Raw genomic sequence first — 27,803 nt, 5'->3', positions numbered from 1 at the left:
TAACGGAAAGGCGCTAAAACTTAATAAATTAAGTGAGCTGGGTTGAAGAGATTCTCCGTAGAATTGATAAGGGAAGCAATAAATGTGGAAACACTGACTAGAAGAAGCGACAGGATTAAAGAACATACGTTAAGTCATCTGAAAATAACTTGCATAAAGAAGCCATGGAGTGCAAAAATTTTAGGAAAAGAGAGGGTTCAGAATATACAGAACAGATAATTGAGATATCAGCTGTAGGTGCTACTCTGAGACGAAAAGATTCTCACAGGAGGCTAAAAGAAAGTTTCTGCACTTACGATAGTCTTAGTACACTGTAGTATGTGGCAGTCGTAGGCAGATCTACATGTACCAGTTCGTGGCTTCCTTATTAAACAGCGAAGACATCGTTCTGTATGCGAAGGATTGCAGGTTACGAAATGATACCGTTTGATATTCTAATGATAATGATTTGCAGTGCTTTATATGTATCTGGCGAGTGCTGCACCATCACGACCGACACATGTTCTCACTCAATAACAGGCTGTGTAGGCCTTCGACATTTAATCCACAACATAACCGGTTTGTTGGTGATCGCAACAGCATTTTCCTTTCGCTACCGAATACCAGAGGTTAATATTTACCCCAGGATGAGTACTCGCATCGGTCACCTCCCACTGACGTTTCTTAACTTTCGACGTAGGCGGTAATGTGAAAAACACGATAAGATTTATTGGTACATAGAAGAAGTAGCGATAATGGAAAGTATATAACATATACTATAGGAGAAAAAATATCTTAACCCAAAGCAGTTGACAGGAGTTGCTGTTCGATGCTGTAAATATCGGAATCATTTGAATCTTCGACTTGTGAACACAGAATCACAATGGGTAGGCCGCAAAACCAGAATGCATCAAGTACACATTCAAATCTACACCAAAGCCCAGGCATACGTTGGAATAGATATTTCACCCAGACCGTTACGTTAATGAAAGAACTATGCCACAACTTCCATTAAACCACTGATAAATCGAGATAAAGTGTCTCTTGTGGGATCTACTTAGGGACCTACGTTATTTTGGTGGGGCGCTGTCTTATTTAATTATTAGGGTTGAGGCAGGCTTCGACAAAATGGCTCAAATGGCTCTGAGCACTATGGGACTTAACAGCTGTGGTCATCAGTCCTCTAGAACTTAGAACTACTTAAACCTAACTAACCTAAGGACATCACACACATCCATGCCCGAGGCAGGATTCGAACCTGGGACCGTAGCTTCGAGAAAATCATGTAGTGCAAGCCCTCTTAAACCTTAATATACTATCAGACTCTGTTGTAATACATTTGTCTCATTTTTTCAGCTTAGTGAAGACATAGATTTCTTCAACCCCACTGACGCACTCGTCAGAAGAATAGTGGAAGTTTCTGATTTACCAGTCTACTACTACGAGTTCGACTATCGCGGGGTGAACGTACCTACAAACGAATGGGGTAAGTTCAAGCGGAGGCCGTACACGAAGATACAATCTGCAACGTTTGTGCCTTGCTCTAAAAAGAATTTGCAAATTTATTTTACACATCACCCGGTTTTGGCTCTGAAGGATATTATCAATGTGGCTATCTCGAGCAACGTGAGTCTATTCTATCTCGCACCTGAATGGATTCATGTTAATTGAGACAGCCACAGCTGCTAATAGCCTTTTGGGTCGAAACTGATTGTGCCAAAAATAAATGTGTAGCTAGTGCGGAAATTCCCTGAAGTTGCGAATTCGCTGTGTGTTCATGTGGATAATGTCAAACATGCTTCCACTATTACTTTTAGTTATTTCTGGATGTAGTCTGGGAAACTATCACATGATCAGGTTATGAAACTTAGAATCTTAATATCCAGTAAGGAATAATTTTACCCGTTTTATCAGTTTTTACAGCTATGACGCTTTGATGGAAGACTGTGGCGGTTCGGTATATTTTCAGTATATTTTAGCAGCAGCAATTGACTATGGAAAGGAAATTGCTGGGAGTTGTGAGGACAATAACGTGTGTTCCACGACTCCTTATAAACCAGAGGATAGACTTTAACGAAACTTAAAACATATACACATACACTCCTCGAAATTGAAATAAGAACACCGTGAATTCATTGTCCCAGGAAGGGGAAACTTTATTGACACATTCCTGGGGTCAGATACAGCACATGATCACACTGACAGAACCACAGGCACATAGACACAGGCAACAGAGCATGCACAATGTCGGCACTAGTACAGTGTATATCCACCTTTCGCAGCAATGCTGGCTGCTATTCTCCCATGGAGACGATCGTAGAGATGCTGGATGTAGTCCTGTGGAACGGCTTGCCATGCCATTTCCACCTGGCGCCTCAGTTGGACCAGCGTTCGTGCTGGACGTGCAGACCGCGTGAGACGACGCTTCATCCAGTCCCAAACATGCTCAATGGGGGACAGATCCGGAGGTCTTGCTGGCCAGGGTAGTTGACTTACACCTTCTAGAGCATGTTGGGTGGCACGGGATACATGCGGACGTGCATTGTCCTGTTGGAACAGCAAGTTCCCTTGCCGGTCTAGGAATGGTAGAACGATGGGTTCGATGACGGTTTGGATGTACCGTGCACTATTCAGTGTCCCCTCGACGATCACCAGTGGTGTACGGCCAGTGTAGGAGATCGCTCCCCACACCATGATGCCGGGTGTTGGCCCTGTGTGCCTCGGTCGTATGCAGTCCTGATTGTGGCGCTCACCTGCACGGCGCCAAACACGCATACGACCATCGTTGGCACCAAGGCAGAAGCGACTCTCATCGCTGAAGACGACACGTCTCCATTCGTCCCTCCATTCACACCTGTCGCGACACCACTGGAGGCGGGCTGCACGATGTTGGGGCGTGAGCGGAAGACGGCCTAACGGTGTGCGGGACCGTAGCCCAGCTTCATGGAGACGGTTGCGAATGGTCCTCGCCGATACCCCAGGAGCAACAGTGTCCCTAATTTGCTGGGAAGTGGCGGTGCGGTCCCCTACGGCACTGCGTAGGATCCTACGGTCTTGGCGTGCATCCGTGCGTCGCTGCTGTCCGGTCCCAGGTCGACGGGCACGTGCACCTTCCGCCGACCACTGGCGACAACATCGATGTACTGTGGAGACCTCACGCCGCACGTGTTGAGCAATTCGGCGGTACGTCCACCCGGCCTCCCGCATGCCCACTATACGCCCTCGCTCAAAGTCCGTCAACTGCACATACGGTTCACGTCCACGCTGTCGCGGCATGCTACCAGTGTTAAAGACTGCGATGGAGCTCCGTATGCCACGGCAAACTGGCTGACACTGACGGCGGCGGTGCACAAATGCTGCGCAGCTTGCGCCATTCGACGGCCAACACCGCGGTTCCTGGTGTGTCCGCTGTGCCGTGCATGTGATCATTGCTTGTACAGTCCTCTCGCAGTGTCCGGAGCAAGTATGGTGGGTCTGACACACCGGTGTCAATGTGTTCTTTTTTCCATTTCCAGGAGTGTATATACAGAGGAGTATATAAGATGAAGATCAACAAAAGCAAAACGAGGATAATGGAATGTGGTCGAACTAAGTCGGGTGATGCTGAGGGAATTAGATTAGGAAATGAGGCACTTAAAGTAGTAAAGGAGTTTTGCTATTTGGGGAGCAAAATAACTGATGATGGTCGAAGTAGAGAGGATATAAACTGTAGACTGGCAATGGCAAGGAAAGCGTTTCTGAAGAACAGAAATTTGTTAACATCGAGTATAGATTTAAGTGTCAGGAAGCCTTTTCTGAAAGTATTTGTATGGAGTGTAGCCATGTATGGAATTGAAAAATGGACGATAAATAGTCTGGACGAGAAGAGAATAGAAGCTTTCAAAATGTGGTGCTACAGAAGAATGCTGAAGATTAGATGGGTAGATCACATAACTAATGAGGAAGTATTGAATAGGATTGGGGAGAAGAGAAGTTTGTGGCACAACTTGACCAGAAGAAGGGATCGGTTGGTAGGACATGTTCTGAGGCATCAAGGGAACACCAATTTAGTATTGGAGGGCAGCTTGGAGGGTAAAAATCGTAGAGGGAGACCAAGAGATGAATACACTAAGCAGATTCAGAAAGATGTAGGTTGCAGTAGGTACTGGGAGATGAAGAAGCTTGCACATGATAGAGTAGCATGGAGAGCTGCATCAAACCAGTCTCAGGACTGAAGACCTCAACAACAACAACAACAATACATATAACACTTACGGTCGGGAATAAAGTATTTTGGGGGTAAGAGTAACGTAGCTCCCATTGTGGTGTGGGAGACTTCAGGAGGTGGACAGAGATAGATTGGAGGAGGAGATCGACAGATAGAGGGTACGCGAAGAGGAACAGGCGGAGTGCAGGGGAAGAGAAGATTGAAAGAAGGGGGAGAGAGAGGGGGGGGGGGGGAGGACGAGGAAGAAGAGATAGATGGGGAACGGGAGGGGAAGAAAAAGTTGAGGAAGGTACGGGAAGTGTAGGAGGTACGTAGAAGACGAAAAGGGTTAGCCGGCAGGTAAAAAAGGAAGAGGGTATGAGAAGGTAGGTGAAAGAGGGTGCGAGGTGCACAGCGGAAAGTGTGTAGCGAGGCAAGTGGAAGAACGACGTTATGAGGAGAGAACTGGTAGAGGGATAAGATGCTAAGAGACGTATAGAAGAGTGTTGATCTGAACCTGGAAACAACTGCTTGTGAGTTGTTATTGTAGAGTACTTTTCTGATACGTAAGTCTACATATACATCTAAAAAACTTTCAGCTGCTAATGAGAAATCTAGACGCATTATTGAGCTTCCCGTTAGACAAGAAGAAATAGTAGTTTGTGGAGATTCCAGTACAAATATCTTGAAAGGTATGAACAGGAAAAACGAACTAGAATCGCTAGTTGGGTGTTTCGATCTAATTTCAGTGGTCAGTGTAGTTAGTGCTCAGGATAAAACAATGTCTACATGATTGTTAATGGACTATCTGATTAGGATGCACAATTACTGGAAAAGCACAACGCAAAATCTGTCAGCCCTGAGGTATTTGACGCGAAACAATAAAGGTTTATTAATGAAAACAGAGTACAAATTTTGACGAGTAGGTTAAAAGGATTAAAAGAGGTGGTACAACGTTATCCAGAAGATCCGCTAATAAAAAAATCTCAATTAAGCTCTGGATAGTTATGGGAATTGAATTCGCATGGAAGGCGAAGAGGGAAATTTATACAAAAGCCAGATTAAGTCTAAATCCGACATGATTTGGATACTACACAAATGCTGTAGTATTTTAAAGAAAATCATTAAAGTGTCAAAAGGTTTGTGACAAGCTGGGCTTTTATTTTTAACAAACCTGTTTAGCGAGTGTTATATAATATCCACCGGAATGTGAACATGGTATGTGCTATGCAGTCGTAATGGTACTGAATGTAAAACGACAAGCTTTTTAAAGATCAGAAGTTCACAGACGTAACCACTGAAGTTTCAGTTTTACACAATAGCTCTAAACCTGTAGCCCCTAGCGAAAGCGTATCCCAGTACAAAATTAAAATTCATTAGATTTCCTACAAGAAGGGTCCTTCACCGTTTTCTTCTAGGACCCTTAGTTTATCCGTAGAGTGTAAGAGAATATTCGAAATCTCGCCCAATGTACATGCGCTGTAATTTAGTTGGTTTTTATTCGCCAGTTTGCGGTGGTTTACCAAATTAATAGACCCAATTGTTCTGCATGAATGTGTTCGTCTCCACTTTCTCTACACTACGTCGTAAACAATTATAGTTTAGACCCTGTGTACCTATCGTGACTTTTCATGCGAGAAAGGGGACAGAAATAATGCGCAAAAGCCTTTCCTATAGCCTTCTCTTCACAACTTGAATGGAGAAGACCACGACGATTACTAGGATTACGCTTACCGACTTTATATGCCTCACAATCAGTAATCACACTTCTTATATCTGTATTTAGTGTTGGCCATGTGAGTTGCTCCTAAATCGCCACCATGGATGTTTAGATCCCCAGACGTAATCCAATCAAAGGTTCATGAAAATAGCGAAAATTGGCAAGGACGAGGTCCAGGGCTAGGCGAATTTCTAATTTTCCATCTTAGTCCATTTTTAACTTGGTGACCTGAATTCGTTCAGCAACGTGAAGCCTCTAACACCGGCTACAACTGGTTCCTGATCATGTTTTTTCCATTAAATTAACAAAAGCAAAGGCATTTCGGCTAATACCGTTGAAATCCATGGCCCACCTTCGGTATCATGAAACGATCCCGGATAAGTGTTCTCGACCTCAATCAAATCTGGAATAGAAAAAACAGGAGCACACATTTATCGAGGCCTCCAGGATCTACTTATTTGACCCCATCACACGCTTTATAGAAAACCGAAAGGCGAAAATGCGGAGAGTCCAACGCTCAGGCACCCAGCTGAAGGCCTCGCTGTCGGTTTTCGACAAAAATCCTTATTTTTGAGGTAGAACTTAAATTTCTCCTAAGTGTGAAGGACCGCTAACGTTTCTAACTGATAGACGCAATATTTCACTTCAGTTACAGAAAAGGGTCTAGCAGCGTACACGGCTCGTATTCTGTCGCTGTCATGCACTTGAGGAGTACAGCTGTAACCTGCAATATTTCTTTGTGAAAGAGGAAGTGTATCAGTGGCCACCTGCTGACTATCGGTTCACTAAAAACTTTCTGATTATGGCTCAGCTAATTCAAGAGTCAGGCTAACGGGAAACATTTTGTTCTGAATTCTTTGATGCACTCTTGATCAGTTCTGATCCCAATGGTCAGTTTAACTTTAGATGGTTTAACATTTGAGCCTGATACTGCAAAAAAGGCCTTTGCTTAAGTGATCTAAGTCTTCCTGAAGGTTTTAATATTTACTACTACATCGTCAAGTTAATTATGAACACACTCAAGCTCACAACAAAACTGAGCCCAATAAACAGAAGGAACTGCTGCATCTTTCGTTAAACCAAATGGAACTGACTGAGTAAAAATCTATTCCTGTCAGTACAGAATGCTGTCAGAGGTTCAAATTCTTCTGCTAAGGGTAACTGTTGTTTGGGCTGATTAAAGTGTTACACGGTAAAGTAGCGCATCCTGGCAAATCAGGTGAAACAATTGCGTAAGTCCCGCAGGCGAACTAACTGCCAGACAATTGTTTTATTGAGAGCACAGTAGCCTACAGATCGCGCTATTCCCCTTGGGTTCCAGAAAGAGAGATGAAGCATGGGATAAACTGGATGGCCCATTAACTAGACGGATTGCCTTATAATACTTACAGCAAATAATCTGCCAATAATCTGGCATAAAACTTCCACTTTTGAAGCGGATACGTGATTTATGTTGCTTAACAAACGATCACCCCCTTGGACAACTGAGTCTAAGATGGTAACACCGAATGTATTGATCAATAAATCTGGAAGCTGATTGAAAAACCTTAAAAATCTGTTTGGTCTCCGCCTCTTTCAAATGTGGCACTGATTTAATAGGATTATCATCAACGGTATTTGCACCTGGGGTACACGTAAGGTCACAAAATTTGCCAATCTGGTGAGGCTGAATTCTGAAATACAATTTCTTTCCAGAATAATCTAGAATAAGTGTGGTAATTGCAGTAATGTCACAACCTAGCCATGACTAATGTGAATGCACACACTATCGCAAACCTCAGCTACCAACAGTAGCAACTGTCCATTCACGGACAAGCAATGCTGACTGACGAGTTGCAATAGAGAGAATTTTCATGTACTGCAGAAATAAAGTACCACTCGCAATCAAAGATGCAGACGCGCTACTCCCTGAGTCCCATGAGACTCACGCAGGTCCATGGTCAACAGCTGTGCACAAATCGTTCAAATGGCTCTGAGCACTATGGGACTTAACATCTGAGGTCATCAGTCCCCTAGAATTTAGAACTACTTAAACCTAACGAACCTAAGGACATCACACACATCCATGCCCGAGGCAGGATTCGAACCTGCGACCGTAGCAGTCGCGCGGTTCCAGACTGCAGCGCCTAGAACCGCTCGGCCACACCGACCGGCAGCTGTGCACACAAACGGAAGAGATTGCTTATAAGAGCTCTTAGTCTATTACATTCTTTAAGTTTCAGCGAAATGTTACTGACAGTTTCAGGTTTTCTTCGGTGATCCCTAAGCATAATGCCGAGAAGGTGGTTCTAATTTGTTAGATACATTGGCAAGTGTCACTTCGCGAGAGTATACTGGTAAAAAATGCTTATTAGTGAGCTGATTCCTAACCCTGCTAGATAAATTCTCCTGAACAACCTATTCAATCTTTCAGTGTCCCACCGATCTGCGAAACCTCAGCAACAACTATACCAAATACACTCCAACTAAATTTAGTTAATGGATATTTTACTTGAAGAATAAGCTAATGAGATACACGCTGAAGCGCCAAAGTAACTGGTATAGGGAAGCGTATGCAGATCCAAAGATATGTAAACAGCCAGAACACGGTGCTGCTGTCGGCAACGCCTATATAAGACAGCAAGCGTCTGGCGCAGTTGTTGGATCGGTTACCACTGCTAAAGTAGCAGGTTATCACGATTTCAGTGAGTCTGAACGTGGTGATATAGTCGGCGCACGAGCGATGGGACACATCATTCCCGATGTTGCTATGAACTGGGCATTTTCCTGTACGATTATTTCACGAGTGTACCGTGAATATCAAGAATCCGGTAAAAGATCAAATCTCCGACATCACTGCGGTCAGAAAAAAATTCCTGCAAGAACGGGACCAACGACGACTGAATAGAACCGTTCAGCGTGACAGAAGTGGAACTCTTCCCCACATTGCAGCAGATTTCATTGCTGGGCCACCAACAAGTGCCAGCATGCGAACCATTCAAGGAAACATCATTGACAGGGGCTTTCGAAGCGAAAGCCCCACTTGTATACCCCTGATGACTGCACGACACCTCGCCTGTGTCCGTCAACACCGTCATTGGACTACTGATTACTGGAAACATGTTGCCCGGTCGGACGTGACTCGTTGCATCGAGGGGATGGACGTGTACGGGTATGGAAACAACCAGGGGACTGTTCAAGCTGGTGAAGGCTCTGTAATGGAATGGGCGTGTACAGTTGGAGTGATATGGGGCCCTTGATACCTTTAGATACTTCTCTGACAGGTGACATGTACGTAAGCATCCTGTCTGATCACCTGCATCCATTCATGTCCATTGTGCATTCCGACGGACTTCGGCAATTCCAGCAGGACAACGCTACACCCCAGACGTCCAAAGTTGCTCCACAATGGCTCCAGGAACACTTCTCTTCCGCCGGCCACGAAACTCCCCAGAAATGAAATTTATTGAGCGTTCCTGGGATGCCTTGTAACGTACTGTTCAGAAGAGATCTCCAACCCCGTACTCTTACGGATTTATGGACAATTCTGCAGGATTCATAGTGTCGGTTCCCTCCATCACTACTTCAGACTGGTGAGTCTTGGGACAATCTGCAATGTGTGTGGTCTTCTTCAGTTGCCATTAATGAATGAGAAAGTTGAAGGATACGAGATGTTCTAACCGAATGGAGAACCAAAGGGTTTAAGAGTTTTCTTGCACATTTGCAGTAGGTACTGAATCATCAGTAAAGTAGACTGAGGTAATTTATTAAAATTGTTTATATGTCTCTATATCACCACCATTCAACAATTCATCAGCTGATGCTTCACTTAGCTGAGAGGAATCACATATACTATGAAATGATGTGCCTTCCGATTCTAATGCTTTACGTACGACCTGCAACTGCATAACCTTACTTTGAAATTCATAAATTCTGGAATTTGTTCCAGATTTGTATTTACTGGCTTTAAATCCTGAACATGATTTCATAAATGGTTAATCTGAATGAGAACTCAGCAAATTTGAGCTTGTGATGGACTACTGGACTAAGAACAGAAAGTTTTCCTGCACACCTGCGAATAAGGTAGAACAAACAATTACAGCAGCACTTAGGTCACTCACGTTCTCTATGGTTACTTCTAGTGGGCAGCCCAACTCACCATAGAGCTGCACCCACAGCACGGTGACACTACATTCTGGCAGTTGTTGACTATTAATCCTCAACTGTTACTGCATACTTTTTAAAGCATGAAACCCCTGTCCGCCTCTTTGACTCCTTTGTCAGTCACAAAGGCACCCATAACATGTACTCAGACGAAGGTATTGCATGTAACAGTATAAAAAAAAAAGAAATCCATCGTTGCAACTAAATGAAAGGCAATTTGATTTCTGCCATATTTATGAAATACCCTCACAGGCCTGTAACGCATGTTTGTTTTTATATGCATAATAAATGCATTATATAGTGGTAACAAATGTACTACTCTGTTACGTTTTCTCATGTATTTATTTTCTTTTTCAGATCCGAAACAACTTTTGTAGCACTAGTTTCATGAGGTTAAATAATCGTCTGTCATTACTTACGATTTCCAGTGTTGCTATCCCATTTGTGTGGTCCTGAAAAGTGTTCATTTGGTCTCCACATAACAGATTTCCGATTTCCGGCGTTTTTCGTGTGTTCAGAGATCTTTCAAATCTGAAAAAAACATGAGAAAACGTAACATAGTAACGTATTAGTAACTAACAGATAATTGATATATTGTATACGTAAAAACAAACATGCATTACAGGCTCGTGAAGGTGCTTTATAAATAAAATAAACGAAACGAAACGAATGCAGCAAAAAACAAACTGAATTTCATTTAGTTGCAAGGACGGAACATACCTCCATGAATTTTTAAGATAACTGAGGAACGACAGAAATGGGAAAAAAACACAACAAATTCATTTAACGAAATAGACGAAATCACGTTTTCAACAGGTTTTTTTTAAATTTACACAATTTTGTTGCCATCAGGCTTGACACAAGTACGTAAGAATTAGAATCACATGCTAGACATGCGCTAAAAAATTATAAAATTTGCAGTATTGCACCTAACGTAGTATAAGCAGTAGCTTCTGTGACCAGCAGTCTTGATGTGCACACCGCCTGGTATGATGATGCATGTTTACGGTTTTTCCAGGGTATTAAACTGGAAACAAAACATTTGACAAACTCTCATAAAAACATGGAAACCAGTAAAACATTGACAATAAAAGACATAATAGCAAAAAATTCCAGTCTAACACATAAATGATGATGATATTTTTTAGTTTCGCTATAGATGACGCTGTAATCGGAAAAATGTTTCAAAATGCAATCCAGGGGCAGAAAATCGTATGTTTCAAAATGCTGTCCAATGACACTTGAATTAATCCCACGTCTGTAAGCTGCTGGGGTAGGAGAGGCAATTATTTCATAACTTTTAATGAGAAACCCGGTTCGCAACGTTGTATGCCTCCAACATAACGAAAAGAGGACTGCTCGGCGCGCCACTGCGACCGTGTAAGCAAATCACGATTTATCACAACAGACAGTGCAGTCCCATTAAAAGTTATGAAATAACTGCATGTCCCACCCTCACACCATGAAGGTGGGGGAGGGGGTTAACACAGGTATCAGTGGACAGCATTTTGAAACATCCTATTTTCAACCCATCTTGATTTTTCGTATTGCAGCGCCATCTGTTTCGGACCCAAAAATTTTTCAGATAAAACTTGTGAATTTTGTTTCGTAGAATCGAAATCTGGAATAAACCCGAGGATAAGTGTTTAAGATTTCTAAGTTGCTCCCCACCCTCACACATGGCGTGGGGAGGGGGTTTGCATTTGGTACCACTGGCCGTACCCCTCTCAGACGAACAAATTATAACCGTAAATTTTTTGGCTGTCATGTTTGTTTTAGAGATATTTCCATGTCTTCATATAAGTATATATGCAGAAACTTACAAACCCAATAACACAAAAATGACGGAATCTGGATTATAATATATTCTACATGTAATCCCTGCAAAATGAGTTTTACATATAATTTACATAATTATTTACATATAATTTTTTTTTTAATTCTGGCAGTGAAACTTTAACGACTATAATTTAAAGCACAACAAGATACAAACAGAAATACAATGATACTGAAAGAGAATATTAACCTGGCCAGTTAAATAGTTTGCTAAGATCCATCTTACAACTACCACGCGCAGAAACGCACAAGTCACTCTGCTTTGATAGATGAGAGAGCTATAAGCATTGGTTATAAAATGTATCTTACCAAATAAATTTTTCTTTGATGCTTCGCTCGTGGTGTGGTGAACAAAGCATGCAACTGTCACCATATTATGCACAGTTGCAATCAGTTTGCCGCTAACCAGATCCTTCAGACTACATCATGTTCAAGTCAATGTCTTCTCAGATGCCGTATAACGCTTCTCCAACGGACAGGAACATGGAAACAACGAACGCTTGTGCCTCAAGTTGACGGAAGAGAAACGTATTCACATTCAACATAAAGAAAACTTTGGTATCATTATGAAAACACAAGAATCACAATTACCCATTGTTTTGCTGTAAGTACACTTAAAGCCACTAAGAGAGGATCTCCTGCTTGAATGGCAAACGCTCTATACGTCTAAGCCATCGAGGACACAGAGGATAGTGCGACTGCAGGGACTTATCTCTTGTACGTTTCCCCATGAGCCCCACATTTCCAACTTATTGTCCACATACTACATTTGTAGTGCCCCTGCCCGCTATACTCATTATTCGCGGCAGTCAATCTACCATTTCCCGTTAGAGTTCGGGCAATATGAGTGCATGCACTGAAGGAGATCATTGGCCGATAAGCCTCATTTATATGAATATGGCATCTGTTCTTTCGGAACATGTCTGAAAGAATAGATACTATTGGTTATTTTGTAGCTGTCGAAGAATGAAATTACAATGAAATCCAGACCTTTAGCTGCTTACAGGCGTAGATAAATATTAACTGGGACAGTTGAAAATGTGTGCCCCGACGGGGACTCGAACTGGGGATCTCCTGATTACATGGCAGGCGCTCTATAGTGAGCATAGTGGGCAGGGGCGCTACAAATGTGGTGTGTGGACAGTAAGTTGGAAATGTGGGTCTCACGGGTATCATGTCAAAGGTAAGTCCCTGCAGTCGCTCTATCCTCTGTGTCCTCTATGGCTCAGAGGGATAGTGCGTCTGCTATTAAGCATGAAATCCCGGGTTCGAGTCCTGGTTGAGGGGACAGATTTTCAACTGTCGCCATTGATATTTATCAACGCCTGTAAGCAGCTAAAGGTCTGGATTTCACTGTAATTTCATTCAACACTTCTTTCGTCTCACTAAGCAGCACCAAGTAATGCTGCTCACGGTCCAGAAGGATATCAAGCGAAAATGTTTGTTTTTCATTATTCCCTAAAGAGGGTGAGGAAACTGTTAAAACTGTTTTCCGAAGTGGTCAGCATCTAAATGAAGGATACTGCTCCCAGCGACCTTCACAATCCAAATCCATGTTAACTATAGCTCTGTTCCTTTGTTCTAAAACTGTATTTAGCCTTAAGTATATCTGTGCAGAATTTGCCCAGGGGCACACCACGACATCGTTATTTGCTTCGACCTTACATTGTGATTTCAATGTAGCAAACGGTTCCCATAATGCGCAAACCTTGCGACCTCAGTGACACTTCCGCCACTAGAATTTTACTTAATGAATCAATGTCGGTCAAAGCTGATAGAAGTGATACACAGCCAGTACTCACATTGCACTCTTGACGTTAACTGAACTGGATGTCCCAGCACTCTGGCAGTGTAGCTGCTGGGTCGCAATGAGCAGTGCTTTCTATAGCTGCCCATAATTGTAAAACTGTTACCGATGTAGTGCACGAACTGACCTCTCTATAAATGACCCATAAATGTTCTATGGGTTTCATGTCGGGCGATCAGGGTGGACAAATTATTTGCCCCAACGTCCAGAATGTTCTTCAAACCAGTCACGGACAACTGTGGCCCTGGGACATGACGCATTGTCATCCAAAAAATTCCATCGTTGGGGAACATGAAGTCCATGAATGTCTGCAAATGGTCTCCAAATGGCTTAACATAACCATTTCCAGTCCATGATCGGCTAAGTTCGACCAGAGCATCCAGTCCATTCCACGTAAACACAATGTGCACAAGGAACCCCCAGCTTGCATAGTGGCTTGTTGACAACGTGGAACCATGGATTCGTGGGGTTAGCGCCACAGTGGAACCTTACCATCAGCTCTTACCAACTGAAATCGGTACTCATCTGACCAGTCCACAGTTTCCCAGTTGTCTAAGGTCCAACCGATACATCAGGAGTCCAGGAGAGGCCCGATGAAGTGCTCTTATCAAAGGTTCTTGCGTTGGTCGTCTGCTGCCATAGCCTGTTAACGCCAAATTTCGCTACCCTATCCTAACAGAGACGTTCATCGTACGTCGTACATTGTTTTCTGCGGTTATTTAAGTCAGTGTTGCTTGTCTGTTAGCACTGACAACTCTATGCAACCTCTGCTGCTCTCGGTCGTTAGGTGAAGGCCGTCGACCACTGCGTTTTGCGTGGTGAGTGGCGATGTGTGAAATTTGTTATTTTGGCGCAGTTTTGACACAGAGGATTTAAGAATACTGAAATCGCTAAAGATTTCCGAAATGGAATGTCCCATGCATCTAGCTGCAACTACCATTCCGCATTCAAAGTCCGTTAATCCCACTGAAACATTTTCACATGAATCAGCTGAGTATAAACGACAGTTCCGCCATTGCACTGCCCTTTTATACCTTGAGTACGCGATACTGCCGCCATTCGTACATGTGCATAGCGCTGTCCCATGACTTGTTTCACCTCATTATTTATTACACTAAAAACTAAACTCCATCAGAACAGGCCTTGGAAGTCCCAACGGTACCGACCAGCTGCCGTGTCATCCTGAGCCCACTGGCGTCACTGGATGTGGATATGGAGGGACATGTGGTCGGCACACCCCTCTCCCGGCGTATGTCAGTTTACGGGACCGGAGCCGCTAGTTCTCAATCATGTAACTTCTCAGTTTGCCTCATAAGGGCTGAGTGCACCCCGATTGCCAGCAGTGCTCGGCAGACCGGATGGTCACCCATCCAAGTGCTAACCCAGCCCGACAACGTTGAACTTCGGTGATCTGATGCGAACCGATGTTACCACTGCCGCAAGGCCGTTGGCATTTCTTACACTACAAGACGGAATAGTAACAAGAACTGGTTTCTATATGTGGAAGCTGCCTGGTATTAAGAAATAACAATAAAATGAAAATAAATTATACTCGGAGGCTTATACACAAGGAATACTCTAAAGACGTAACAACAATAGGAGTAAGGAATCTAAAATTCAAGATATCTTTTAAAACAGAAAACAGATGGAAGCAGTACGTTAAGTAACCATAACAGGTCCTCAGCACTACACAACAAATGCACTATAAGTCTTCCGTGTTTCATCCAGTGAAAAGTCACTTTGGAAGCGTGTCTGGAGTCCGCATCCAAATGCTAGCGTGGATGGTATGAATGGGTAGTATTTCAGTAAGGAAGTGTGCTTGAGCTGTGCTTCTGATCAAATTGGTTCTATATCCAAGAAGGGGTGTGGATACTGGTATATTGTGCTCGTACTGTAAACTCTGTCATCAGTTTTGTCAAATACTGTGAGTCATGAAATATTTACTATGCAGTTCAACCAAGAAATCTGCATTAGTGATTGTTGTTAGTGAGTGTGCAAAGAATGAGTAGAAGACGGTAGATAAAGCAATACTTCATCTGTCCGCAGCTTGTGGTCGTGCGGTAGAGTTCTCACTTCCCGCTCCGGGGTTCCCGGGTACGATTCCCGGCGGGGTCAGGGACTTTCTCTCCCTCGTGATGACTGGGTGTTGTGTGATGTCCTTAGGTTAGTAGGGTTTAAGTAGTTCTAAGTTCTAGGGGACTGATGACCATAGATGTTTCAAGTCCCATAGTGCTCAGAGCCATTTGAATACATCTGTGAGATGATTTCTTCCTCGTCTTGAATTTTCACATTTCCCAAATAAATGGTGAAAGTCATTCTTACGTATTCGTGGTATTCTGTGTAGTTATTTACTTTGCTGATGCAACCCGTCATTCAGTACTGTGAACGATGTTGACCGGTAAACGTCTTCGTTTCAGGTGTTGAACACGAAGGAGAGCAAGGATTCCTGTTTCTCCACAATAACGGCGACCTTAATTATAACTTGGACCCGCAATCCGAAGAGGATCAAGTACGGAGGAATATGTTGCGCCTGTGGACCAACTTCATAAAATATGGGTATGAGTACTTGTAATTACTATTTAGCTTCTGTAGAAAATTTATGCTAACAGAGCAGCTCAGGAGAATCAAAATACTAACTAGTGTGTTTTTTGGTAACTGTTCAGGAGTTGGACGTCATTTCTATAATTTGTCGTATTCACGTCTATGTATAATGTTAATATTATATTTGTGAAACAAATACCCCAATATGTATGATAGATCTCACCTTTTCTGTCTCTTTTATTACTGAGTTGTATGAAAGACAAATACGTTTTACTTCAGTGAACCTTCTCAGAGAGTAACATTATCAGCACATAATAATCGTAAATTTTAATAATCGTAAATTTCCAGCAAAAAAATTTCTCTCTTCTATACTGGAAACCAATAATAATAAATTGAAAAGATACCTGAGTTTACTTAAAATTTTCAGAAGGTGACAAGTAGTGGCAGTTCTGTAAACTGGCTTTTTACGTTATGCAGCCGAAATGCGTTTTGCTTTTCATATTACCTGTGACTAGGAATACCGTCATTTAACATATAGAGCTCACCCGGTTCTACATACTGAAACGTATGTTTTCATCTGCAGTTGAGTGCAATCTCGAAATCTCTTATGTGGACTCAAATACTTTTTAAGACGAAGACTCATTCTACTGTGATATTTTCATTTGCGCTGCACAGTTACACGTGTAAACTAGCGGTCTGTAATATCATTACATCGAGTCGTAGATCGCAAAGAAGCTTTGAAGGAAACTTATGTGCTTGGATGTTACGTTAAAAACTACAAAGAGAAAATATACCTGTGATATTACGACGCTGACGATGGGCTGTCAACTGTCGGCTGTGCCATCCTCTGGTAACAACGTCACTAGCTCTCCTGGGCGTAAATGCGGCATGCAGTAACCGGAGGAGATATTTCAAAAATAGTTCTTTTTTTGATCCCATTGCAGTCCTCATGCTAAGAAGAAGAGTTGACAACGTTAACACTCGAGCCAATATGTTTTCCACTCAATGGTCGATTGGACTCTGAATCTAAACCATGCCTGTTGTTTCTGTGTAGTGCCAGACATTAACGACGCTAGAGGTTTCTCGTTTTTCTTAACCAGTTCCCGACTGTTCGTGGTGACTCACTGCCCGGATTTCAGCTGGTCTCAACGTCGAGCTGTCAGAGACAGTCGAACAATTCTACGATCATCTCCTGTTGTTGACTTGCTGCCCATTTTGCTTGCCACACTCTAACCACTTATTCTGGAGACATTCCTCTACAGCAAAGCATCAGCGTTATCTGTCCGTATGATAATCTATGTCGCTCATGCCAAAGATTCGACTTTTTCCCAAGTCGAAAAGTTGGAGATAAATTGCACATGCACGTCCCGTGTGGCTACTGTGTTGAGCGCTGGTTCTGATGAGGCGATGCGGTAACACACCCAGTAGACATCGTATTCTCATATAACTCTTCATTTGTAGAAGTGGCTTTTTTCTATGTTGAAACAACGATTAACTTTTAACCACCACCTCGTGCATGGAAATACAGGAGTATCAGTTGGATAGCATTCAGGCTAGGTTTTATTTCACGACAGGCACCTTCGGATGTGATGTTCATTCAGTTGTACCAGAAGACTTTGCTAACAGTTATCATAAATTGTTTCACCCATTGCGAGATCGCCAACAAGAAAGAAAGACTTCTTTCGCACTAAGGCCATAAGCTCTGAGTAAAACAAATTCATCTGTTTCTTTCGCTGCGGACGTGGTGTTACCTGTTTCACGATGCTTTAGTTTCGCAATGTCTAGTATTGTACTGCGCATTTTATCGCCAATTATATCTGTAGTTGCTGTTCCGATATGTCGGTCAAGGAAAGTGCGTCCATGAATGAATTGTTGCCCATTTTATAGATTTTATATAAAAAAGGGAGAATTGTGTGACGGTACAATGATCAACATCATTTATTTGAATGAATGCTACGCTACACAGCTGCTTCTGGAAGTTGTACAAACGGAGCTTCACATAAAGTCAACATCTGTTTTACGCTACTACGCAACACATACCAAGAAAACGTCCGCCCCTGGTAGCTGAGTGGTCAGTGCGACGGAATGTCATACCTAACGGCCCTGGTTCGATTTCCGGCTGGGTCGTAGATTTTCTCCGCTTAGGGACTGCGTGTTGTGTTGCCCTTACTATCAACATTTCATCCCCATCGACACGCAAGTCGCCGAAGTGGCGTCAACTCGAAAGACTTGCACCAGGCGAACGGTCTATCCGAAGGGAGGCTCTAGCCACACGGCATTTCCATTGTACTAAGACAATGTGAGGAAAACAAAGTAATATTCGCAGAATCGAAGTCTCTGGTCCACACTAAAAACTTTCTACTTCCTCTCGTATGGAACATCTCTGATATACATATAGAAAAAATACAGAAAAATAGAAAACTCGCTTCAGCAATATACTACAAATTGCAGATGATAACATACCAAAATCACGCGCAATCACAGATTCACAGGAACGTTTTCTACAGGAATCCAACCCCTGAGGCGGATCCCGTGGTGTGGGAGCCGTACGACCTGAGCAGCCGCAGCTACCTGCTGATGCAGGCCAACTTCTCGCTCGCACACGACAGGCTTGGCGAGCGAATGGACTTCTGGAACGATAACGTACCACTAGAACCGTCTCCTGGGACCTACTGATGGAGTCACATTGGAAGTCACGTGGAAGTTTCGAAACTGTCGTTCAGTAACTCATGGAAGTAGCATGAAATATTTTAAATGTAATTTTTCTAAATAACAGCTGCGAAATAAAATATTTGGCTGGACATTGTTTTTATATTTTGCTGTCTTTCATTCATTTTAACCAAACGTAACTATACTTCAGGCAATTTGTTTACTCCGAAACTAATGTCAGTTCCTGACCGCTTGGATGGACCACTTGAACGTATTTCTTCACAGGGAAAAATATCGAAACTTCGGGGTCACAAAACACACTTACTCTAGAAATCCATAGACGCTGATTTCACAAAAAAGAACTCCGCTGTTCTGTGAAGGTGCTCTATTTCTATAGCTGTTTTACGTTCACCAAGAGGGGAAAATTCTAAGATATATACATGAATGGGTTACAGTGTTGGCTGACAAAAATATTTGTTTCTGTTCCAATTTAAATATTACCTGAGTATGTGAATGATTCGATAAAATTACTTGTGTAGCCGCATTCCAAGCTGATCTAAGTAAATTATAGTGCAAAACCACCATTCTATGGTGGTCATATTTTGCCGGAGAAATAAGACCACGTCCTTTCTTGTGGTAGACTCTAGTTCTTTTACTAACGTATCTTCAGTTTTCTTAAGTCTTGCTTCCATTATCAAGCGCTACACCAGAACCACTTTTTTGGTTTGGTTTAAATGGCTCTGAGCACTATGAGACTTAACTTCTGACGTCATCAGTCCCCTATAACTTAGAACTACTTAAACGTAACTAACCTAAGGACATCACACACATCCATGCCCGAGGCAGGATTCGAACCTGCGACCGTAGCGGTCGCTCGCCGCTTTTTTGGCACCTTTATCTTTCCCCTGGCCGAAAGGAGAATCTCAGTTTTCTCTTTCAGCCATATGTATATTATTATTATCAGTAACTTCGATGCAGCAGCTGTTATGTTGATTGCAGGAAATCTCTCGTATTTATTTGCCTTTGGTACCTATGAGATATAGTGGATTACATTCTTCTGAAAGCCCAGTGGTCACTAGTATCACGAATTCTACACACTAACCTAATAATCGTTCAATGGTTCGGATGTCACAGTTGAGAAATTCTGAAAGAATGGTAGATATTGGTCGTCTGTTTGTGAGTTATCTAAACCTCTGTCAAATTCCAACTCTCATATCTGATCTCACGTGTCTTCCAAATCGACATTTCTCTCCTTGGTGTTTATGACGAAATTACTGTTTACTCTCAGTGTAGACGCCGACGCTTTTAATATTCTCGAACACAATTTTTAGATTTTTAGATGCGGAACATGTCCATCCGACTACCGTTTAGTTTTCGATCTCTTTACATTCTTTTTGCAACCATTTCACTTTAGCTTCCCTACATCTCACATGTATTCCATTTCTAAATGACTTGTATTGCTGTGTTCCCTTCTTCTCCCGAACGTTGTATTGCTTCATTCTTTCGTCACGTCGTTGAAATATTTGCTCTGTAACTCAAGGATTTATAGCAGTTACCTTCCACGTGCTTTGATTTGCCAATCTTCAGTGATTTCACTTCTTAGGGACGTCCATTCGTCTTCAACGATTGGCAACTGTGGTATTCTTTATCGCACTATTCTCGTCCTGAGAGATCTATTGCACATCATCATTTCTCAGTAGCTTAGTATCCTACTTACATACACAATGATTGTTCTTTGCGATAGCACTGACATAGACAATGATTGTTCTTTACGATGCTCTTACACTTCAACCTTCTCTCCATCAGAACTAGTGACGTGAATGTGTATCTGTTGCTTGGGACGTCTTACAACGACTTTCTCATTATTATGTAATCCACCTCGTACCTTCCCAGCCGACCGGTGTGGCCGTGCGGTTCTAGGCGATTTACTCTAGAACTGTGTGACCGCTACGGTTGCAGGTTCGAATCCTGCCTCGGCCATGGATGTGTGTGATGTCCTTAGGTTAGTTAGGTTTAAGTAGTTCTAAGCTCTAGGGGACTGATGACCACAGATGTTAAGTCCCATAGTGCTCAGAGTCATTTGTACCTTCCCATGCCTGCAGGCCTTCTCCAAGTATAACTCTTATCTTTTGATTCTTGAACAGCATGTTTGCTACTACCTTCTGAAACTGACTTCAGACTTTAAGGAGGCTTCTGCTATCTGTTTTTTTGAAACGGGCCAACATTCTCTCTTGTCTCTGTCCTATTTTCTTCATCTGCTACAGCGATCCAATACCAAATGATTGTTATATACGAAGTTACCTGTTCAGTGCCCTCATAATCTCTCTACTCTTCATTTTCTGCTCGAGACCTCAGGATATATTCCTGAAGGACAGTTGTTGGTGTTCTAAGATGCTACTCCAGGCGAGTGTAAAAATGAATGTGCGCAACGGAAAATAAAGCGAAAATGAAGATTTGACTCTGTCTGACTACCCCCGAAGCAGATTTTGCTCTTTAACACATAAATTACATAAATGAATGATTAAGGGAACTAGTAACTACAAAATGATAAATGTTGATTCTGATTTTACAGTTCTTGTAGATTAAAACCCCTTTTATATATTACAAATGTTTATATATCAATGTCCAATGGACATAAAGAGACACAAATGAATTTCCTAACTAATATTACTGATCAATTGCTCAGATCTGTCCCTTCTTGTAGCTACGCGATCTAATATAAATAACGCGAGATGACCGACATTACCAACGTACCAAACACTAGAAGACAATAGTTTCAATGATGATCTACAGGGGTGTGCAACCTCAGTGGAAATAAAATTTACATGATCACAGCTGTTTAGCATTATAGACCTAATAAGCCGAAGCAATTAGCAATATCACCGCGTCCGATGCGTCGGAGTGGTGGTTTGCGTACATGTCTGCGACGATGGAAGAACTCTAGCCACAAAATAAAAAAAGCTCATTCAGACGCTAGGACGGCAGAAGGCGGCCCTCTGACTAGTATAATCTAATACTGCCTTCTCTTCTATGTTTTCTACAGACAAGAAACGCGAACTCCCAGCCACAAGGACGGAATTCAGATAACGTCTCTCCGTGAGTATAGGCAGAAGTAGTGCTCTCAATCACTGAACACTGCGTACTCAACAACGACTCCCTATCCGGAGATGAAGTCCAGAATCTTGTAAGTTCACAACAGTACAGTGGCTAACCATTCTAACTATAAAATCTCCTGAGAGCAAAGACAACAAGACTGTCTGTACCAACAAAAGCTGATACTGAGCGACCGTCAAACACGGGCGCTCAAAACTGAAGACCACATTCTCTCCACCACTGGCTTACCAGGAAGCTCGGCTCCCTTCCCTCGTACTTGCAGAAGGCGAATCATATACTCACTCACTCTCATCTGATACTTTCTCCTCTTTCGGGAAATGTGTAGCGGAGTTTGTCGCCTTTCGGGTTTTACTCCATTTGTTCACTTGTGTGTGTCATTATATCTGTTCAAATGTTCAAATGGCTCTAAGCACTATGGGACTCAACATCTGAGGTCATCAATCCCCTAGACTTGGAACTACTTAAACCTAACTAACCTAAGGACATCACACACATCCATGCCCGAGGCAGAATTCAAACCTGCGACCGTAGCAGCCGGGCGGCACCGGACTGAAGCGCCTAGAACCGCTCGACCATTGCGGCCGGCTATTATTTCTGTGATTTTTGGGTGTCTGCGTAATGTGATGAATGTTCTGTGTGTGTCTGGTACTTGCCTGAGGTTGGCCAGAGGCGAATCATATTCTCGTAAGCACGGAATATTCTCCCTCTCTACATATTCTTCCGAACGCTGGCCAAACATATTTTAATCTTTTGTCGTCCAGCGCGGAAAGTTTGCGAGGAAATAGCTATACCCGTTAATTAGAAATTCATACAATGGTACGCTTCTCAGAGTAAAAATCCTCGGAAATAACCCAGCCTGCGTGATTTCCGAGGTAACGCTTCCTCGTTCCTATCTGTGGCGTCCAAGATTTTCAGAGTTTCTGAAGTATTATCCGGTTACCCCTCCGGCCCCGCTACAACTGTTGCCGTATTGTGCTTCAGCGCTCATGTGCCCCGACCGTCCGTCTTTGGCTACTCTCTGTCTTACGCAGACCAATACATCTGTGCGGGCTTTTCCACCCAGGGCCTGAGTTACGCCTGCCGTTTCATTTCCATTGGCGTTTCAACCTCTGCTAGTACAGGCAATCATTCATCACGCCGTTCTGATAATAAAGACAATCCATCAACTTTAATGCAATAAGCGTTAACAACTATCTACAAGGTGTACGCGACAACGTCAGTCTTCTCTAAATATTCAAATATACGACCTACAACCCATCAAATGATACCTAATCCTGGTTTTAAATCATGGCAAAGTAGGTAGATGAGTTCTTCTAAGTGTTAGTTAGCTGTCATATCTGATGAAAATACTCCTACTACTGACGGTTCGTAATAACTGTCTCTTTTCCCGACATCCCTATTCATAACAAAACCTACTACTGTCATTCCATCGTCTGTTGCTGTGGATATGAACCTCGAATCTTCTAATCAGAAATCCTTATCCATTTCACTTCACTGACTCCTACTATATTTATACTGAACCGCTCGGAAGTAGAACCTACGGATTCTAGAAAGGCTATAAAACCGTGTACAAGAAACTGCTACCGGTTCAATAATTACAAATTTTTGCAAACTTATATTAAGTCCTCCGAGATAGAATACATTGTGGAGATCCTTTTTCAATATTTCTTGATAAACCAAAATGTAAAATATTTGCCAGAAATCGATCAGCCAGTCAAAGATAAGTAAGAGCACTGATAGACTCTGAGAGATAATGACATAACTACGCTCTTCAATTATTAGCTTTACTAGTAGTCTTCGTTTCTGTTTTTGTTCGTCATAAAGTGCAGACGTATTTGTGAAACCTGGTACTATATTTATGAAAGGTTATTTGAATAATCATCAGTTTAAATCAAAACGATATCTCCGCGTTTGTCATTATTTATGGAAGCCTATTAACACACTTTTCTGGTCCAGTACGGTTATTATTTATACGAGATGAATACTGATAGAAGCGGCGATCTTCGCGACGACGCAGTACAAAAATGGAGATAGGTGAACATGCCCTTTTCTTCCTTTGTGGCCGCCATTTTCATTTTTTTAAATTTGATCATTTGTCGCGACACTAATACCTTCATCATTTATCTCTTTCTTAGGGAGCCCGATTCCTTTTGTTATAATTTTTATCCGAGTCTTATTTCCATCTTAAGCGATATTCTTTGCAACGAGGCCACAAGGAAAGGTAAGCCTAAGAAAATGCGTGCGCCTACCTCTCCCGTAAATTCATTATATGCGATTGACTTTTACAGTAATTATAATTTCTCACCATCATCCTCAAATGCAAATGTTATTAGACAGCACACTCACTCGCGATTGTACGAGCCTTTTCTCGTTGCTGCAGCCAGTCTGGTGTTAAACATTAGTTACGTTTTATTAATATTCTGTGGCATAGTTACCACTTGTGTATATTGCTATTGCTGCAACACTGCTTCACCGCTAGAATTATTAGGCGACTTTACAATTAAGCCTATTTTTCAAATTACTCCACCGGCCGGTGAAATAATCGGAAAGATTAAAAAACGACGGAGAATACGAATTGCAATGGCGAGCGATTGCCATGTCCATTACTGAACCAGTCAAATAATTAAGTTTGAGATTTTAAAGTAATTTTTCCCACTTCCATTACTGTATTTACAACTATTGTTCTTTGTTTCATGCTATGGAAACTCAGTGCCGGATACATATTGGGGGGGGGGGGGGGGGCGATCCTCTCCCACCAAACGACGCGCGCAAGAGGTCTTTCCCGCGTCTAGCAATACTTTTTTTTTTGTTCTAATAAAACCCCATGTCATTCCAAGCATGTGTGTCAATTTTTACCTCTCTATCTACATTATTCCGTGGTTTATTAAGTTTTCAAATTTATAGTGACTTTTTGATCACCCGGTAGATAGCTAACACATACTTACGAGAAAAGTTGCGGCCATTCTAGTAATCTCGATACGTTATTCTGTTTGGCATTTCTTTGAGCAAAGTCGCGAATATTCTATTTGCCGAATAGGAAGGTAGTTTACATTCAGAAGCAGAAATATTATTACGGTAAAAGTAAAGGTGGCTCATGATATCTTTAGCGCCCCCTCGTTGAGGTATCCTGTATCCGCCACAGCGTCAACTGCATACTATACGAGAATACCAATACCTTTACCAGTACCAGTATATAAAGCTGAAAATTATTTACACTGAATATTTATTGGGAAAATTTTAAACCATCATCCAGTCAGCCGAGCTACACAAGACAATAAAGGTAGAGTGACAGAACTATTACGCTTCGGTTGGTCGTAAATGTGGGATTCGTGTGTCATTTCTGCGATACCCATTGCGTAGCACGCATTTCTTCAAAATTTTTCATTTCAGAAGTTTTTTTAGATTTTATATTAGTATTGCACGTAAAGATATCACAGGATGGCGGACGGATTTTAGTAATTGTGCGCGAGTTCGTTAAGCACTTGTCTATTGTTCAATCAGATATACATTTTATAGCCGTGATTTTTATGAGCAGCGCGGCGTCATCTGTGGTTTGTTTAAGGGTGGTGCGGGATTTTTTCAGTAGTGAAAGCTGGTCGTACACTATACAACGAATATTTACAGACCTGGTGAAGCTCAGGTCACAAACTAATACTATGGAGGATACATCCGATGACGAAACTATGTTTCAACCAGTAGTAAACGCCGGTGCGGCTGGTGCCGGCGGAGTTTCGAGTCTTCCCTCATGCATGGGCGCGTGTGTTTGTCCTTAGGATAATTTGGGTTAAGTAGTGTGTAAGTTAGGGACTCATGACCTTAGCAGTTAAGTCACATAAGATAAAAAGTAAACCCCGACGTAGAAAATATTCATGACAGTAATACCACGGTCGCAGTGACTAGTGGTACAGAATCACAAGCAGTAGGTGATACTTCACATGCGCTTGAAACTATACCTGATTCGGCATTTACACTAATACCAGCAGAGCGTAATTTTCTGCAACTACTGAAGACAATGCAAACCGAGCTGATGACGTAGATAGGGAATGTTTCAACACAAAGTAATAGCGTAAACACTTAAATAAGCAATGTCACAACACAAATGGGCAGTTTGGAAAGCAACATGAATGCACAAATGAACGATTTGGAAAACAATATGAATACAAAAAAGAACAGTTTAGAATGTATCATGAATACACAAATAATCGCTGAAATAAACAATATTTCAACGCACTAAATAACTCAAACAGGCAGTTTAAATTCACGAATAGACAATGTTTCTACATAGATGGGTAGACTAGAAACTAATTTAAAATGTCTCACAGAGACGAAAAATAATTTTACTGCATAGATTACACGACTGAAAACCGAAGTAGCTGATCAGATAATCGAAGTAGTACGACAAGATCTTAACACTATAGACAAAGAAAACTTAAAGTCTACTGTCAATGAGGTACCTGATCAGATTAGGAAACTCACTGAAGATATCAATAACATCCCATTACAACAGACCACACTTACTACAGACATGCAGTAGGCAGCAACGCAGATAGAGAAGATGGCGAGAAAACAGAGGCAACAATTCGATGATTTATTGCAAGAAAAAGATGTAGACATAAACCGGACTTTGGAAACAGAACTGAGAAAACCAATAAGTGATTCCATGGAACAAGTTTATACTAAACAAAACACAACTGTCACACAAATACAGAACGACGTAGAACACATTCAAAAAACATGATCACAGGATTTACCCTGTTGGAAAAATCAGATTCAGGAACAATTCACCAGGCAATTTAATATTTTCAAAGAAAAACATCGAGAGATCGCGGAACAGGAAGAGGAATTTGAAAAAGTAACTCCAGTATAGACAATGGTGTGCGAAGCGATTATCCAGCTGCCAGTGGTAATTTGTATTCGCCTAGATGCGAAGTATATGGCGATCAACGATTAAACAAAGCAAAAAGACACCAACATGCTGCCGCCTTTGTGGCCGAACGGTTCTAGGCGCTTCAATCCGGAACCGCGCTGCTGCAACCGTCGCAGGTTCGAACCCTGCCTCGGGCATGGATGTGTGTGATGTCCTTAGGTTAGTTAGGGTCAAGTAGTTCTAATTATAGGGTACTGATGACCTCAGATGTTAAGTCCCATAGTGCTTGGAGCTATTTTTTGAACCGACATGCAGTAGAACCAACTCTGACGACAGTTTTACTTGAAGAGATCTTAGTAAAACATAGACAATTTCAAGTGTTTATACGTGAACGTAAATTTGTTCACCCTGTAATTTTCATTAAATCATTTAGAAATGTTTTGCCTAAAGCCTGGTCAGAATAACAGAAAATCCAATATATTACTGGCTGTATACATGAAGACGGCCTTTCTGGATGACGGAAATGGCAGAAATTTGTGACACATAGTTGAAACACGCGTTCCTGTTCAAATATTGGTCACGATACGTGGAAGAACGTCTAAGAAAATCGGCGTTTGGTCCAGAACAAAATAACCCCAAGTTTGGACCACAGAAAAAGTATTTCGGTAAGTATCTCAATAAAACAAGCTTTTGGGACGTACCAATATCTCATACGGATGTGTTGCGAATTTTGAAAGCAAAATTACCTATCCATATAAGAGAGAAGCGAGTCCAGATACCAGCAAGTAATCTAGAAAATTCTTATATATCCTAGATTCGATAAATCTAATTACCGAAGACGCAAAGCGAACGAGAATAATCAGAACGATTATGGGAACGGTGGAGGAAATCAGCACCCTCCGCGGCAGCCGCAGTACAGCGCGGCTGAGTCGCAGCCTTCTTTTGTCCATCCTGCCGCCCA

At 42.2% G+C, this 27,803-nt stretch overlaps 1 protein-coding gene across 1 annotated transcript in view; it reads left to right on the top strand.

Moving 5' to 3' along the window:
• LOC124788813 (juvenile hormone esterase-like) overlaps nt 1–27,803 on the top strand; it is a 172,437-nt gene that overhangs the window by 12,763 nt on the left and 131,871 nt on the right. The window contains exons 4-5 of the mRNA XM_047256094.1: nt 1,336–1,508; nt 18,720–18,855. Coding sequence (XP_047112050.1) covers nt 1,336–1,508; nt 18,720–18,855 — 309 coding nt within the window. The remainder of the gene's footprint in view (nt 1–1,335; nt 1,509–18,719; nt 18,856–27,803) is intronic.

The sequence above is a fragment of the Schistocerca piceifrons genome, chromosome 3 (assembly GCF_021461385.2).
Source record: "Schistocerca piceifrons isolate TAMUIC-IGC-003096 chromosome 3, iqSchPice1.1, whole genome shotgun sequence".
Classification (NCBI taxonomy): domain Eukaryota; kingdom Metazoa; phylum Arthropoda; class Insecta; order Orthoptera; family Acrididae; genus Schistocerca; species Schistocerca piceifrons.
This window is presented reverse-complemented; position numbering and strand designations above follow the sequence as displayed.